Raw genomic sequence first — 16,459 nt, forward strand, 5'->3', positions numbered from 1 at the left:
CCTACTAAGCAAACAGAGCATTCATATATTTAAATTACAAAATAGCAGACTCAGTCAAAATCACTTTTCTATGAACATGAATTAAGAAAACAAAATTCATTCTGATATGGAAATATAAACTGAATGAACTTTTCATACTTCTAATTACTAATTGTTCGTGCAGTTCTTCTGTCTTTTCTCCTGACATTTTTTATCTTTTCCTTATTTGTAACTTTGTGTGTGTGTTTGTATGTCCATTGTGATTTATGCACTTCACAAGTAATCCGATACGTGTCACTGAGGGTGTTTGATTGCTCAGCTGGTATCCCGTCTCGTTTTGAGCTCAGATTTCTGGTAGACGCTGGGATTCATTCCATGTTTTTTGCGAGGAAGCAAGTGTTCTGACAATTCCATTATCTCCATACCTGTATATAAACATGACGGAAACAAGCGCGCGTCAGAAGACTTTTATTTTGACAGCAGCTTTTTTAATTGTGCCAACCGCTGGAAACACGGAAGTTGGTTTTTGCAGCTGCTGTTACGTGCGGTCTGTCCAGGCAGACTCGGCAGTTTACACCTCTGTTCGGTTTCAAGGCCGTTTCAAACTGATCCTGAGGATAGAGTTAACCCGTCTGACAATTTGCGCTTTTTTTCATTATAGCTAGGTGTACATGAAAAAAAAAATAAATACAAAAAACGAGAAAGGCAGATCGCAACGTTAAGTCCCCGCCTTTCAGAAGAAGCTCGCCACCACCATGGAGCGCAGGACGAAAGCAGCATCAAGCAGGGGAGCAATTGCATTTACAGATATTCTGGAGAACAAATTTGCAATATATCGTAAAGAAATGGAACATCATGGAAATGAAGTTTGCCAAAGGGGTGGAAAGTTTAAGGACTATTATATGCTCGTAAACGAGGCACTAAAAGCAGCTGTGGAGGTTGTTCGGTTGGAGTTTACAGATCATGCGGACAGAAGGTTTGCTGACCTCCACCTCGAACTTGCCGCTAGGGATAACGAGATTAAAAGTTTGAGGATGCAGCTCCAAATATCCCAGAATGAGCTGCGAGCTGCGCGGGACCACGTGAACCGGACGGAGAGCATCTTTGGGACAAGCAGAGTAGGTAACCGGCAAGCTCGGCTTGACTGCAACGGTGGCATAACCGAGAGGGAAGCCGCGAGTGGATCATGGTGCAGACCAACGGACCGCGCGTGGAAATCAACCAGGAGTAGCTCACAGCGGAGTAAGCAGGGCCTTGGGGTGTTCATTCAGCCTTGTTTATGGAAGTCAAATACTGTAAATGCGACAGCAGTTCATTTGAGAAACTGTTGTAATGTACACTTTATCACCAGAGCGCTACATAGAATAGCATTGTTCAGTCCATCCAATTTCTTAGACCTTATTTTCCAGAATAGCATTTGCAACAGGCGGTGATTGTCCCAAGAGCAAAAGGTTTAAGTCAGGAGCTAGTGGTAGATGGGAGGTATGTACACCATCGCTTTAGAGTTCACACATGCTTTTGTATCGTGAGATAAGAAGCCCAGAAATGTGAACGCCAAGAGAACATGCCAAATGGGACACGTGAACAGGAGCTAAGAAAGTATGCCAATTGTCAGAAGGCACAGTGTACAGAAGAGTTGAGGGTCGTATTGTGGCATAAACAGCAAATTAATCAATGAAATCATCAATACGGGAGATTTCAAAGTTGGATGTCACAAACATAATGCTGCGATTTTTTAATCAATACATGAATATTCAATTTAAAAATGCATATATATTAGAATGTAGCCTAAATGTTCGTGATGCGGCGTATGTCCTTTTATATATAACTATTTTAACTTTTTTGCTGGTTATGAAAAACAGCATGCTTATGAATATGACTTGCTTGAAATAAGATGGTGAAAACTGCAGCCTTTTAGCAAATGTGAAAACAGCTCTTCACAAAGGTGTGATTCTGTGCACAGATAAAATAACACAATCAAAGAGAAAGCATAATGAAATGCAGTTCACACACAAAAACCAAGACAAAATCACTTGTGTTTGCTCGCCCATGTTAAAAAATGTATTGACGGAATGTTCATTTTTCTAACAGACTTAGTAAAAGAAGAAAATGTGAGTTAAGTCAAGTGGGCTTTTTTTTGTAACATCTATTCACATACCTTGGTACATTTTTCAGTGGTAGAAAATTACATTTCCTGGGGCCACAGTGCAATATTTAGACAATAAATACAGTATGACAATATAACAGTACAAAAAGGCGAGTGATGTAGCATAAGGAAATGTAGGACAAGGAATATCAGTACAAATGAACATCATATTGATAGATAGCAATCAGTGATGATAGGAGATGTGTAATGGACAAGGAATGCAGAACAGAAGAATAATTAGATAAGAGTTTACCATATTGAGGCACACACAGGGACAGGGGTTAACATTGAATGTGCTAACGTACACACCCGAAACCAAGATAAGGTGAGTTAAGACAGAAGCCTAGTTTCTTAAAAACCTCTGTTTGCAAGTACACATCTGGAGTTCTCCTTTGGCAGAATGTTCTGACATCATTAAACTATACAGAGAAGAGTTAAATGTTATCATCGGCTGCAATGAATCAGAAAATGGGCATGAAGCCTGTGATAATTTTCTTATGTTTTTTTTTAAATGTTTAGTTCATTATGTGCATTGAAGTAAATAACATACATGCCCTTTTTATATCGTCACCGTTGATTTGCAGTATAACATTGGCCACTGCATCACCCAGTCACTCCACTTTGGCATATCTATAGCAGAAAGTTACATTAAATCAAAACCGACACTTTATTAATATGTTTCTGTTACCAAATGGCACTCGGCACACTCTTTTCTAATTGGCAGTGCAATTGAGGCATGCAAAGGACTGGCATACTGGTATGCACCCAGTGCTCTTGGGAAAATAATAATGTGTGTATTTTTACTTCAATAAAATGAGTATTGCGTTAGGTTCTTATTACACTGAAAAAAAAAATGATGATTCACATTTAATATTTTCAATCTGAACCAATATAATTCTTTTTAGCTTATTGATCCCACAATTTTTAAGTTGAGGCAAATTATTTAGAGTGATTGGGAGCAATTCACTTGTTTTTTTTACTAAAGTAAATCTATTTTTTAAGTTGTTCTTCTTTTTCGGCAGTTGGAAAGCCATCAAACTGGAAAGTTCAACTGAAAGAATATACAAACGGCCCCCAAACACAGCACATGAACAACCTAAAATATTAAGTTAAATGAAATAGGATTTTTACGTTTATTCCCCTCCAGCATAACTTAATTTGGTAATTTTTTTTACTTTGAGATCTGAAACCAAATATTTCAAGCTGCAACACTAAATGACTAATCTTAAGTTGCTTGAAAGAGAAAATTTATGTTGAATGAACAACATCAATGTTATACTTTTTTCAGTGTACATTAAAAGTAGTCAGAATACATAGCACATTCTGTTCAGCTTATGAAATATTGAGCAAGATTATTTCAACAAGGAGAAGAAATAATGTGATCACCCCCGCATTTGTCTCAGGAAATGTATCTTTGTGGATGATTCTACGCATGCATGCTGTCAGCAAGTGTGAAGCTATCATGTGCAGGCAAGCAGAGTGCAGTGGACATATACAGTACAGACTACAAACTCCTTAAGCGTTTACATGACCACATAATCAGGTTTCTCACAGAGAAATCTACATGGGTTATCCAGTTTTATCAGAGACCATTAAACTTTTTTCTAACTGGAATAGGGGTTTGCATTGCATTTTAGAGACCAGATTTCTGTGAACAACTGGGTCATTAAAGCGCATGTAAAAAGACTCGCTGTGTTCGAGAGTCTTACTGCCTGTGCAAAGAAGCAGCTGTTCAGTGTGGCAGGGTTGGGCCGCTGGCTCTGATGATGTGTGTGTGACCAAACTTGAATTGATACATCACAGTTCAGGACACCAGTTAAATGCTGCGGGCTGGAGCAGGCCGTCAGTGAATAACATGCAAAAACAAAAGTCAGTTCTTCTTTTCCCACTTTACAGCTGTATCAAAAATGTGATGCAGGTGGCCCTAGCATTTTCATTAAGCCTTGTTTATGGCATTTTATGTCAAGCTAGCAGCCACATACAGTAAGACCAATTTAACTGCAACTGTGTGTTGACTGAGGTACCGTAATGAGCCCTGCTGACACTCTTAAAATTATAAGGGCTCTTTAAAATATAGACTTTAAAGTTATTGCAGTGCTTAAAGGAAAACAAGAAATCTGGCATTAAAACATTAAAACGTGCACATTTACAAATGATTGATGTAGGAATGTGAGTTACCTTGTGAAATTCAAATTGTGAATTATCTGGAAAGATTGCGAACTAAAAACAGAATACTTCTAGGGGGAAAATATGACAATGGGGCCACCAAAATTGCAGTATTAATGGAGGTTGACATACTGTATCATTGTCAAGTCTGAAAAGGCTGAAAGCAGACAACTGTAGAACTGTATATAAAGTGAGGCGCTTATGACAGTCCCAGGCTATTTCGTACAAAGTCACAAGCCAGTCCCAGACAGGGTGATATTTTAGTGCAAAGGTCTTCAGTTACAGTCCAGAAGGGCCACAGTGGCTGCAGGTTTTCACTTTATCCAGTTTAGTAATTAGAAGTCAGGCCTAGTAGATAATGCTAACAGATAATTATTCCAAGACAAATTTTTGTCACAGTGTATATTTTCATTTTCTGAGGACATTATCTATATGTCTTGTAGCCCAGAACAGTTTTGTATCTCTTGTCTCTTTATCATTTATTTTAAAACATTTTATTAACGCAAACACTTCATATTACATATATACAGGTTTAAATTGAAGCACATTAACTGAAGTGCTGGTGGTTTCTTTTTCCATTTTCCCCTCATCATTAAGTGATGCCTGGTTAAGAAACCAGGTAATAATTAAAACTTAGATGCATCTGTTTAAAACAATAGATAGATAGATAGATAGATAGATAGATAGATAGATAGATAGATAGATAGATAGATAGATAGATAGATAGATAGATAGAACTTTTGCCTAAAGAAGGGGCTTGAGTTGCCTCAAAAGCTTGCATATTGTAATCTTTCTAGTTATCCATTAAAAGGTCTAATTTTGCTTAACTTCTCACTACAATATATAAATACATAAATAACTTCACAAAAAAAAAAAGAAAAAGTAGTGAGAAATAAGGTAAAAGAGACAATTAAGGGTTCTGAATTGCAACAAGTGATGTAACTAAAACTAGACATAAAAATATATTACTTTAGTACTAAATAAACAGATATTAATGAATAAATCGGTTAGAGCGAAAACCTGCAGCCACTATGACTATCCAGGATGCAACTGAGTAGCCCTGGTTTAGGACAATTCTGTTCCCTTTAGTTTTAGTTGCTGAGTGTGCATGCTCATTGTCTTTTTTATCCTACACATCAGACACTTTACAGATGGGTTAAATAATTTTGTAGATTCAGATACTTGGTGACTGCGGTGGGTTGGCACCCTGCCCAGGATTGGTTCCTGCCTTGTGCCCTGTGTTAGCTGGGATTGGCTCCAGCAGACCCCCGTGACCCTGTATTCGGATTCAGCGGGTTAGAAAATGGATGGATGGATGGATACTTGGTGAACTGTGATATTGGTGCCCTTGATGGAGTAGTATCTACTAAAATAAAGAAACAGTACATACAGTAACTATTGATTGAGAGAAGGAAGGTTTGTTTCTTGACAGTTTCCTTTTATAGTGTAATGTTTGTTTTTATGGTGCTTTTATGTACCCCAGGACAAAAAAAAACTTTACAAATAATAAAAAATGGATGAACTACACCCACAGAGCTCCAGAATCGTCTTGCATGTCTGCCCAAAGCAACTGCAGGAACAACTCCAGGAGCACATGCACATCCTAGAGTAGCACATGACGGTCTATCACACATTCTTTATAGTAGCCTTTTTTGTTGTCAGTTTTACAGACAAAAATATTTTGCAGTGATTTGTGTTTTTGGCAAAAATTTACCTGTGATTTTCTTTTTCATTTTCTTCATTTTCATTCTTAGTGTTGTGAAGAGTTTGATCTGCAAACAACACATGAGGACATACGCTCTATCTGTGTATGTATCATAATGTTTGAATAATACATGGGTATTATTTCAAAAAGTAAGATAACAAGACCTTACACTTTTCTGTATTTATTCAAACGTTTGTACAGTATATTTATAAGCAAAACAAAGGCTTAGTCAAGTACTACTTTTCCAATATTTCCAAACTTATTAAGGCATTGGTTTTACCATGTGCCTTAGGCAAACATCCCTGCCCAGTGGTGTCAAGGTATTTCAGTATGGATTTTACATTTCCTTTAAAATATCTATAAGCTTGATACATTTATCTTGATTTTGCAGTCCACATAAAACACATTTTATCTGTCAATAAAGTTGCACAAGTTTCCAGACATTGCCTTATCTGTAATCCAGTTTTTCCATTACCAAAGCCACTACATCAGTTCCACAGTAGTCTGACTGCTGGACCCTACACTTCTATCATTTTTTTGATAATTTTTAGTGGAAGTTTTGTCTTTGGCACAAAGTAATCAGATCACACTACACACCTACTATGTTTAACAAACATTTGAGATGCCCTGCCATCTTCAAAGTGCCATACCCATCAGTAAACCTGTCAGTTGTATTCTCTGATGGCCTGAAATTTCAATACACAATTTATTAACAGCTATGCTTATTAGGGCGGTTTATACAAACTCTATAGTACCTTACTTTTTGAAATCCCATGTATATTCACAAATAAAAAATTCTGAGCATTTGAGTGCTAGTAGTGCACTTTCACCCACAAAATATTTTGTTGTCTTCTAAAGTAAAAGTATACTCAGTATTCGAAATTTCAACTGTGGCAGGAGAGGAGTAGGAGTAAAGCATCTACTTAAATGACATGACTAGTTGGAAACAAGAATCAGAGATATTTCAGAGAAGAACCTGTGGCCACGGCAGCCTTTGGAAAAAAATGTTTAAGAACCTTTCTTTGGTATTTTTTTCCAGAGACCATTTTCAGTTTTATTTTGTTTCCTCTTGCAGGTAAAGATAAACCTGAAGTCTTCAAAACAGAACAAGGTTTACAAATTAAAATCATTCAAATAAAAGAGGAAGCTGCAGGTGAAGATTTCTCTTTGTTAACCCAGCACACTCATGAGTTGGGTTTGCATGAAGACAAAAAAAGCAGCGTCAGTCAAAGGCACTGTCACACTGTGGAGAAAAATGTAGTTCTGCAAGACTCCCTGTGTGCAGAGGACGGCTTAGAGTGGAAACCTGTTCTGATTAAACAGGAAACAAATGACCACGAATCAAATCTATTTGTTGAAGATGAGATGATGTGTGTTTCTGAAAATATGTGTTTGGATGTAGAAGGGGCTTCAGCACTAAGGTTATTTCCAGAAAGGCTTTGTGATATCCAGTGTTGGACAGATGAACGGCTGTCAGTAGTTTCTGTTGATACAAAAGAGCGTGAACAATTGGCATCATCTGACTGTGAGCCTGGAATAGGTAAGTTAAACAGATAGGTGATCTGTATCAAAAACAAATGTACTACCTCACTTTCTTTGTGTTGTTCCATTGTTCTTGTTTTATTTACTTCCTCTCCCTTCTTGTACTTTTATTTTGGCATTTTTTAAATCATCATCATCCGTTTAACACCCATTTTCTAGATTTAACCAGGATAACAGATTACTCACAAATGTGTTTTTTTCTGTTATTCTGCAAGGATCTGGATACTTTGGGGATGAGACCCATTTTTATATCATCAGACATCACTTCCAGCCACATCTTGTTTAACCTCCTTGGTGTCCACCTCATCACTTCTTTCGTGTTGAACGTTTTCACCCAATCGTTCTTTGCCTTTTGTGCCACATACCCAAGCCACCTTATTCCATTTCTCCTAGCACAACACCGATCTCTGTTACACCAAGTTTTTTTTTACTTAACTCACCATTAGTTTTTTTTCTTATTCCATGCCACTCAGCATATTCATCTTATCACTCTTATCCTTGTTTTTTTTTTCCAGCTTTGCTTTTATCAGTCATGTCTCACTCTCGCAGAGCATTCTCTTCCTTGTACATTTTTCAGAAACTTTACCCCTTAGATGCAAGAACGGGGCACAGCTACCAATATGTCTTCCATGTATGTCTGACACTCCCTCTGAATGCAATGCTTGCACTTCCATCTGCTCCTAAGCAGCATAACTTCCATACTCTCTCCAAAACAACTCCATTGTTGATATCCAAATGTACGCTTTCTGCATCTGCACTGTACACCCCTTTCACACACTTCCTATAAACAAAGGTCACATTTGCTGCCTGCAGAAATCCCTTTGTGACAGTATATCTTTTAAGCACCCATTGCTGACAGATTCATGTATTGGACAGTTTCTCCCAACACCTTTACCACATATGCTGCACTGCTATTTGCCAACCTGTTCCACAACTCCTGCCTCTGCCAGACACCTTTCCTGAATTTACCTTTTGCTTTCAAACTAGTTTCTCTTTTTTTAAGTGCTATTTCTCTCTATTGTAAAAAAAAATCCTGGGAAAGAAAGACGGGATCTTCACATTAATATCATGGAAGACATTTAAAAGACCCGCGAGATGAAAGAGAATGGCCACAGAGTGTCTCGCGGGGACCTTAAACATGAGACTTTGTCCCAAGAGACTGACCCAGGACCCTCTTGCGATGATGTAAAATATGAGATTCTTGCCAGACACGCCCTACTTACAACCAATATCAAATAAGACCACTTGCAGCAAAACATTCAGTCGTGAAGGATTTGAGCACACACAGATCCAGGGTCTCAGTGCATATAAAGCGTATAAGGACAATACGTTATAAATTAAATGTCAATGACTAAGCGAAGAAGAAAGCAGCGCGGAGAAAAGAGACTCAAAAGCGTTGGGAGTGAAAAAAGAGCAAAAAGGAATAATCTAGGTGCAAATTCAGAAAATAAGGGAAGTAATTATCAGCCCGGAACAAGTGGAATTGAAAAAAAGCACATCCAGTCGGCCTCAGAATTAAATGACAGAGTAAAAGACAAAAGTAGAACTTCATAAAGACGTTCACAAACATTGGCGCTATACACATGCAGAGCAGGTTAGAGATTATGAAAGCAGTGGAATTCGAAAGGCTCAAAAAAAAAATGGCGTGATACACGTGGAGAAAGTTAAAGAATATGAGAGTAGGAAAATTAGAAAGTATAAAAAAAAAAAAAAGAAAGCAAAGATCACAGTAGCACAAACAAACGGAAATTATTACTCGAAAAAGGGAAAATAATCACCATGGACCAGGTGTCATTGGAAAAAAAAAAGCAGGACAAAGCGAAGTCAGAAATAAAAGACAAAGTAGAAAACAAAGTAAAACGTCATAAAGAGGTTAAAAAACAAGGGGGCCAAACACATGCAGAGCAGGTTAGAGATAATGAAAGCAGAAAAAAAAACGACAGTATCAAAACAAAGAAAGTAAACATAGCATTAGCTCAAAAAAAGAGAAATTATTACTCGCAGAAATAACGAAAAGGCGAATAGAGATCGAATATATGGACATAGGTGATATGTCAGAAGTATGTAAATATTGTAAGGCTTTGAAGTTTAAGTCAGAGAATTTCAAAAATCCTCATATGCATTTATTGGTTACTTTGCAAAAAAAATGATTAACTACTGACAATGAAGATCGTTTTGTCTGTGCTAAAATTCCAAACAGAGAAACCTATCCTGAATTATGGTACAAAGTCATTAAACACATGTCTCACTGACTTCATTAAAAAGATTCAGCATATTGGGACTCCAAAGATTCTAAATATTGTTTTTACAGTTCTGAAATAAAAGTGAAATGAACGAAATAGCAACAATTCAAAGAAAAAAAAAAATCTTAAAAGTGTATATCCGGAAAACCAAACACGGGGGTTGGCAAGCGAAGTGAGCAAGGGGTGAAGCCCCCTAGTATTTAAATAAATAAAAAGATCACAAAGGTTTTTAATTTAAATTTGATTAACTTCATCACAGTGGTATAGTTTTTAAAAAGTGAAAGTAGACAAAAATTTAAAATATTTAATAGGTAAAAAAAGATAGCATTTTGCCCAATATTGGGGCAAAGCACCGTACAAAAGAACTGTGTACGGTGTTCTGTTTTAGTTAAATTATAAGTAGAAGTAGAATGGTTTTATATGCTAAATTATGTGCATTCTATCCCTCAATATGTCTTTTTCAAAGTCAACTTTTATTTGTCACATACAAATTATGCTTACAGTACAACATGTAATAAAATGCTTTAATAAATCACTTCATTTACTTCATGTGCTCTGACTCCCCATGCATTTCTTTGCTCTATAAAACCATAATGGGAAAAAAATATAGCATCATAGTTTGACTTGCAAAAGTTTTACAAATGAAAATGGTTGAGGCCCAATGTCTCCAGGCTGCTGGTTTCACTTTAGCAAGTATATTACACCTGGACTTCACTCCAGGCTGGCACTTAGTATTTGCTGTGAGAAAAAGTATAAGTGAGGAGACATACAGTCAGCAAGTGGTTGGTGCAAAGTGGTGGAGTGTTTTTCTTAAAGCCAAATAGTGTCCAAAACGTGCAGTGCAAACAAAAAATCTTCAGTATATAAATCATGAAATCAAAGGTTAAAATCCAATAAACATTAGGTTAAAATCCCCCGAAGATTCTTCCTTAAAAACACAAGCCCCAGTGCTTGTTTTTAAAACCTGGCGTCTCCTCAGCTTATCCTATCAGGACCTTGCTGCATGAGGATACACACGCTGACAGGTGCAGTTGTCCTATTAGTCCTGGGTTCGGGTCCCTCTGCATCCATAGAACTCCCTGCTGAACCCCACTCATGTCTCCCTCAGCCAGTCAGTCTGCATCAAAAGCCAGATGCTGTACAACGGGGTGTTCCTGCTCCTCTGAATTGCTCTGTGGGAGCATCCCTTCTCCAGGCCCACACTGAAGCACAGGCCTGCTGCTTGCTGCCCTAGGGCATACTCCAGACCAAATGCCTCATTTCCTCACAACACAGGCTTCTCACCATCCTGCCTCCTTTCCTCACGAGACAGACACCTTATCGTCCTGCCTGTTTCTCCTACCTTAACCTTTGTTTGTTTCTCTTCTTTTCTTTCTCATTTCGTATTTTTTATTTTGATCTTTTCCTTTCTGCCACACAAGCTCCTTGTATAGTCCTGATTGGGTGCAGGTGCTATCACCCCAATCAACCTCAGAGTGCTGTTTGCAGGCTTACACGTTCACCCACACCTACTCGGTGCCTGCACACTCAGGGACACTCGATTTGTTTATTTGGAATGCCCCAATCCACCCTCATCACTGGGAGGAAAACAAAGTACCCAGAGGAAAACACATACACACATAACAGTCAGATGTGGGATTTTTAATAAGGACACTGGATGTACGAGGCATTGCACTGCACTGAAGGCCTATTAGTGATTATATGTTTGTTTAGTAAGTGAACTTATTTTGGACCTGTGAGAAAAATATAAAAAGAAAACTACAGTGACATTTACAACCTTTTCTCACCTCTCATCTAAAATAAGTGATATGTCACATGTATGAAGGAAGTTTATTCACACAAAGAAGGTATCCGCTGAGTGCTCTAAAAGTTTTTTTTTTTTTCTTTTTTAGCATTTCAATTTTATTTATTTATTTTCAAAGTCCTGACCTTAATCCAATCGAAATGTTGTGGAAGGACCTGAAGCGAGCAGTTAATGTGAGGAAACCCACCAACATCCCAGGTTTACAGCTGTTCTGTACGGAGGTGTGCAGGAATGATCAAAAGTTACCAGAAATGTTTAGTTGCAGTTATTGCTGCAAAGGGGGGTCACACCAGATACTGAAAGCAAAGGTTCACATACTCACAAATATGTAATATTCAATCATTTTCCTCAATAAATAAATGACCAAGTATAATATTTTTGTCTCATTTGTTTAACTGGTTTAACTTTATTTACTTTTAGGACTTGAGTGAAAATCTGATGATGTTTTAAGTCATATTTATGCAGAAATATAGAACATTCTAAAGGGTTCACAAACTTTCAAGCACAACTGTACATTTATGAACTAATATGTACTGCAGCTTTATTTGTATATCACTTATATACAGTTTAACACATTGGAAATATCAGTTCATTCTACCATTTCTGTGGTTTTAAAAAAAAGAATTTAAAGAAATATTTTTTCTTAAAATATTGTAAAATTGTGGGTTTTATTTTAAATACATTTTTATTTGACTATTGTGTCTTTTATTTCTTGTACATTTTTCAGAAGTGCACAGAAGCTCTGCTCTGTCCACAGTCTGTCAGCCTGGATGGAAGACGTCACAGAAGGATGGCACAACCCTAGCTCCTTATTGCTATGGTGAATATGGGAAGACATTTACTTCATCATCAAACATAAAACGGCAGCAGAAGCAGACTCATGCAGAAAACATTCCATATATTGAAACTAGTAGTAACAGTAGGAGCAGCAATAAAAAGAAAATGAATAATACTGTGCAGATTGGTAGTTTGCTCACATGGAACATTGATGTTCAACAACAACAGAAGATTCAGCCAGCAGAAAAACCTCACTGTTGTACAGTATGTGGAAAGAGGTTCACTCGGAAAATGAATCTGCAGCAGCACCAAGCCATTCACACTGGAGAAAAGCCATACAGTTGTACCGAATGTGGAAACAGATATGCCAGAAAGACTAGTCTTCAGCAACATCAGAGAGTTCACACTGGTGAAAAGCCATTTTGCTGTACACATTGTGGCAAGAGATTCATATGGAAATCCAGCTTTTTGGAACATAGAAAATTTCATGCTGACAAAAGTGTAAGTGCTTTAAAAAGTACAGTGTAAGACTGATATTGGGGTTCAGTTATAAAAATGATACTAAATGGTTTTGAAAGATTGAAAACCTTTAAACACCTGATAGAATTCAACATGGCGTCTTGGGCCACTTGGCTCCCTGCGAGAATTCTTATGAATCATCAAAGCATTCCATTTCAAACAAAGTAGACAAATACAGTACAGTTACTAAGCAGGTCAGTAATCTGGTAAATCAAACATAGCATGAGTTTATTCTTTAGAAACCTATAATTTATTTATTAAGATTTTAACAAGACTCTTATATAAATGAAAATTAAACCATTTGTTTATTTTATCGTGTTCTTGTTTTGTCTTTCCATTTTTATGGTACTGTAGATTAACTAATAATAAGTGGTGTAAATTGTTGCTTAGCATATATTGATGACAATTTTTCTGTGAATGTTATTATATGACACAATAATTAGTAATAGAAATCCAAATTTCATTTATCAGTTATAGTGTTTTTAATATTTTAATATAATTAAAGCTGTGAGAATTCAACATCCTTTATGAAAAAGTGAAAAGAATAATAATTTAACAGAAAGTGAAAAACTGTTTAGTTAACCAATAGTTTGTTTCAAAATTCTTTGATGAATTGTTCAGTGAGATAAGAAAAATGTTTCTGCCCAGCTGTTCATACATCCATTTTCTGAACCTGTTTGATTCAACTCTGGATTGAGGTGCAATTCCAGTGTTAATCCTGGATGGGAAGATAGTCCATCACAAAACACATCCATGCACACTTACTGTACACACAGCCAATTTAAGAGCTGCCAGTTGGCCTAATTTGATGTTTTAGAGAACAACCCACACAGGGAAAGGGAAAATTTGTAAATTCCACACAAATGGCATTCAGGCCAAGATGTGAACACTGAGTTAAAGAGTTGTGAAGCAGCAGTGCCACACCACTTTGTTTTCATAACTTTGGACAAAATTCAAAATATCTATGGGCAATTTATATATAATTAGAGTTACCAGACAAGTATTCTTTACTTATTTAATTGCTGAACTAAGAAACCTTTCTTATGACACCTTTGACTGGCTTGAGAGGAGCACTAACACAGGATCAACTTTCTTTTTACCCAATATATAAAACGATGCCAGAATAGGAAATACCTCAAATATTACTTTGGGAAACATTATTGTGTGCAAGTGTAATTTCTGGTTTTCATGACTGTTCAATAAAATAAGTACATCTTTTCATAATCAGACTGGAGTAATCCATTTTCGGGTTTGAGTGGGCTGAAGCCTATTCCAAGGATTTTAACTTGTATCAACAGTAATGCAGATGCATTAATGCATAATGCAGATGCATGCAGATGCATTAATGCATAATGCAGATGCATGCAGATTTTCATGAACTTGGACTCGGCCGTTTTGGAGTGATGCATTTTTTAGCCGGCTCCCATTTACATCCACCTTTGCCATTAAAATGTTTGAAACACATGTAACTAAAATTTGAAGGTGGTTCATCTTTATTATTCATGTAAAATGTCGTTACTATTGACATAACTAGGGAGTCCAACCCCCAGCCTGTGCTACACGCCAGCCACTTCGCATCTCTGCCGCTCGTGTTGTGAAGAGGGCGGCTGAACACACACCAGGGAGATGTGGTCACTCCTCCGAAACTCCCTTTTAAACGGTGATAAATGGGAAACAAATACAGTTTTTTTTTTTTTTACCTCCTCTTTGCTTGATCAGATGCTGGCTTGCTGCTGCTGCCATCTTGTGTGATCTGCATCTTGCGCAGCACTTCGGACATTTAAAAGCCTGTACAGAATGAGAATCTGAAAATCTAACATCATCACATTAAAGTTTGATAAATTCTGAAAAGAATGATGCCAAACATATATATGTAGGTTTTAATTTAATTTATATTAAAACGTCACATAAAATCATTGCACAAAATCATTGCACATTTAGGTTTAGGATTTTGTATATATTGAGAGTAAATAATACACAGTTTTTGGTTGTTCCCCCATTACAGCTCCCCTCCTTGATGAAATTTTTGTAATGCCATTATAGGCTAGATTTTAAGTTGGACCAACAGCCACTTATTTGCAACATTTAGTGGAAATTGGTTTAACTATTTTTTTGTGTGCATATTGGCAAACAAACAAATGAGCAGACAAGAGACAATCTGAGGTTTGAAATTAAATGCACAGTGTGCAAAATAAATAAATAATATCAAACGAAGCTGAAAAAATTCAAAAGACAGATTATGATTTAATTACCATAGCTTGACTTCTCACTAATTACTATAGATGAAAAGAGAAACAGCTTTGTTATGCTCAGGTTTTGCCAAAAAACAAATTTGTGTGTCAGAGGTAAAAAAAGGAAAAGGTGGTCAAGAGTTTTATGGAGAAAAACACTAAAGATGGTACATGCAAATAAATGTTAATAAGCATATCTTTATGACATTAAAGGAAACAGACTACTTTCTGGCTAATCTTTCCCCCTTTTTCAGGTTAGCTATAAAACATGTCAGATATACAGTGACGGGTTACACGCCCTAAGCTGTGTTTGCAGTACCGTGTAGCTCGTGTGCAAATCTGCAGGTTCTTTATGTCTCCAGTCAGCCCATTCTTATAACTTCATATGTACCATGGCCTCCCATACACTGTACAGTTCTTACTGCATCTCAAAATCTGAGCTGCCCAAGGTTGTAAACATGCAGAACCTGGACTCTTGGAGTGGTTTCTGCTTTTATTGTTAATTAAATTTGCAGCTTAATGCTATTGTGATTGCTGTCCACATCATGTATCATATGTAAAGGTTATTTGGTCCAGGATAGTTTGGCCAAATTATAATCATTCACTGTTTGCGTGACTGTAATATCTTTTATTCCTTCAATTTCTTCGGTCAGACCTAAGAAATAATTACTTTAGTTTTGATGGCATATATAGTAACTATGGAGGCACAGTGGAACAACACCTTCTGTTTTCTTTTTTCTGTTCTCCACAAGTCTGAGTTGATTTCCTCCCACAATCCCACTTGCTATACCTTGGCTTCTCTGTTTGAGTGTGCCTTTCTGTGGATTGGATTCCATCCAGGGCTTGTTCTTGTTTTGTACCCATTATGATTAGAAATGGCTCTGACTCTCCTTGCCCCTGTACTTGAAGATGCATGTTCACAAAGTGGATGAAGGTGCACAGCTTTACCGGTCAAGTTTTAGACTCAGCTGGAACTGCAGCCCACTTGCAAGGTTGTTACAAACTGAGCATTGTGTTTTATAATTACTGGGCATTAACCTCTCTTTGTGAGATATCATTTAAAATAGAAGGACCACTTATCCAATGGCATTTAAAATTAATTATACCCAATTACAGTAAAATTACAACATTTCTGACAATTCCTATATAAATTTGAAAGAAAGCATAGGTTTTAAAACAAAGCTGATCCTTAAATTCAAAATATTTAATTTCCATGCAATTTAGTATCTTTAAAAAATTAAATTGTTTTGTCATCAGAATCAAAAGGCACTAACAATAAAACATATCATAACATATTATTAATATTATTGTAATGTATGACCCTTCCACTCAGGGTCACAAGAATTT

At 36.8% G+C, this 16,459-nt stretch overlaps 1 protein-coding gene across 1 annotated transcript; it reads left to right on the forward strand.

Annotated features, from left to right (window-relative positions):
- The first annotated feature begins 498 nt into the window (after positions 1-498).
- LOC120537090 (zinc finger protein 619-like) lies at positions 499-14,100 on the forward strand. Its single transcript, XM_039765735.1, has 3 exons — positions 499-1,221; positions 7,072-7,536; positions 12,313-14,100. The coding sequence occupies exons 1-3, from the start codon at positions 735-737 to the stop codon at positions 12,888-12,890; spliced, it is 1,530 nt and encodes a 509-aa protein (XP_039621669.1). The 5' UTR covers positions 499-734; the 3' UTR covers positions 12,891-14,100.
- The last annotated feature ends 2,359 nt before the right edge of the window (positions 14,101-16,459 follow it).

The sequence above is a fragment of the Polypterus senegalus genome, chromosome 10 (assembly GCF_016835505.1).
Source record: "Polypterus senegalus isolate Bchr_013 chromosome 10, ASM1683550v1, whole genome shotgun sequence".
Lineage (NCBI taxonomy): Eukaryota > Metazoa > Chordata > Cladistia > Polypteriformes > Polypteridae > Polypterus > Polypterus senegalus.

What these genes read in the sequence shown, in the direction of transcription:
- LOC120537090 (XM_039765735.1), top strand. Translation starts at nt 735, where the DNA reads ATGGAGCGCAGGACGAAAGCAGCATCAAGCAGGGGAGCAATTGCATTT. An exon ending in CAGGAGTAGCTCACAGCGGA is followed by an intron (nt 1,222 to 7,071) that starts GTAAGCAGGGCC and finishes TTCCTCTTGCAG; the next exon opens with GTAAAGATAAACCTGAAGTC. An exon ending in TGACTGTGAGCCTGGAATAG is followed by an intron (nt 7,537 to 12,312) that starts GTAAGTTAAACA and finishes TACATTTTTCAG; the next exon opens with AAGTGCACAGAAGCTCTGCT.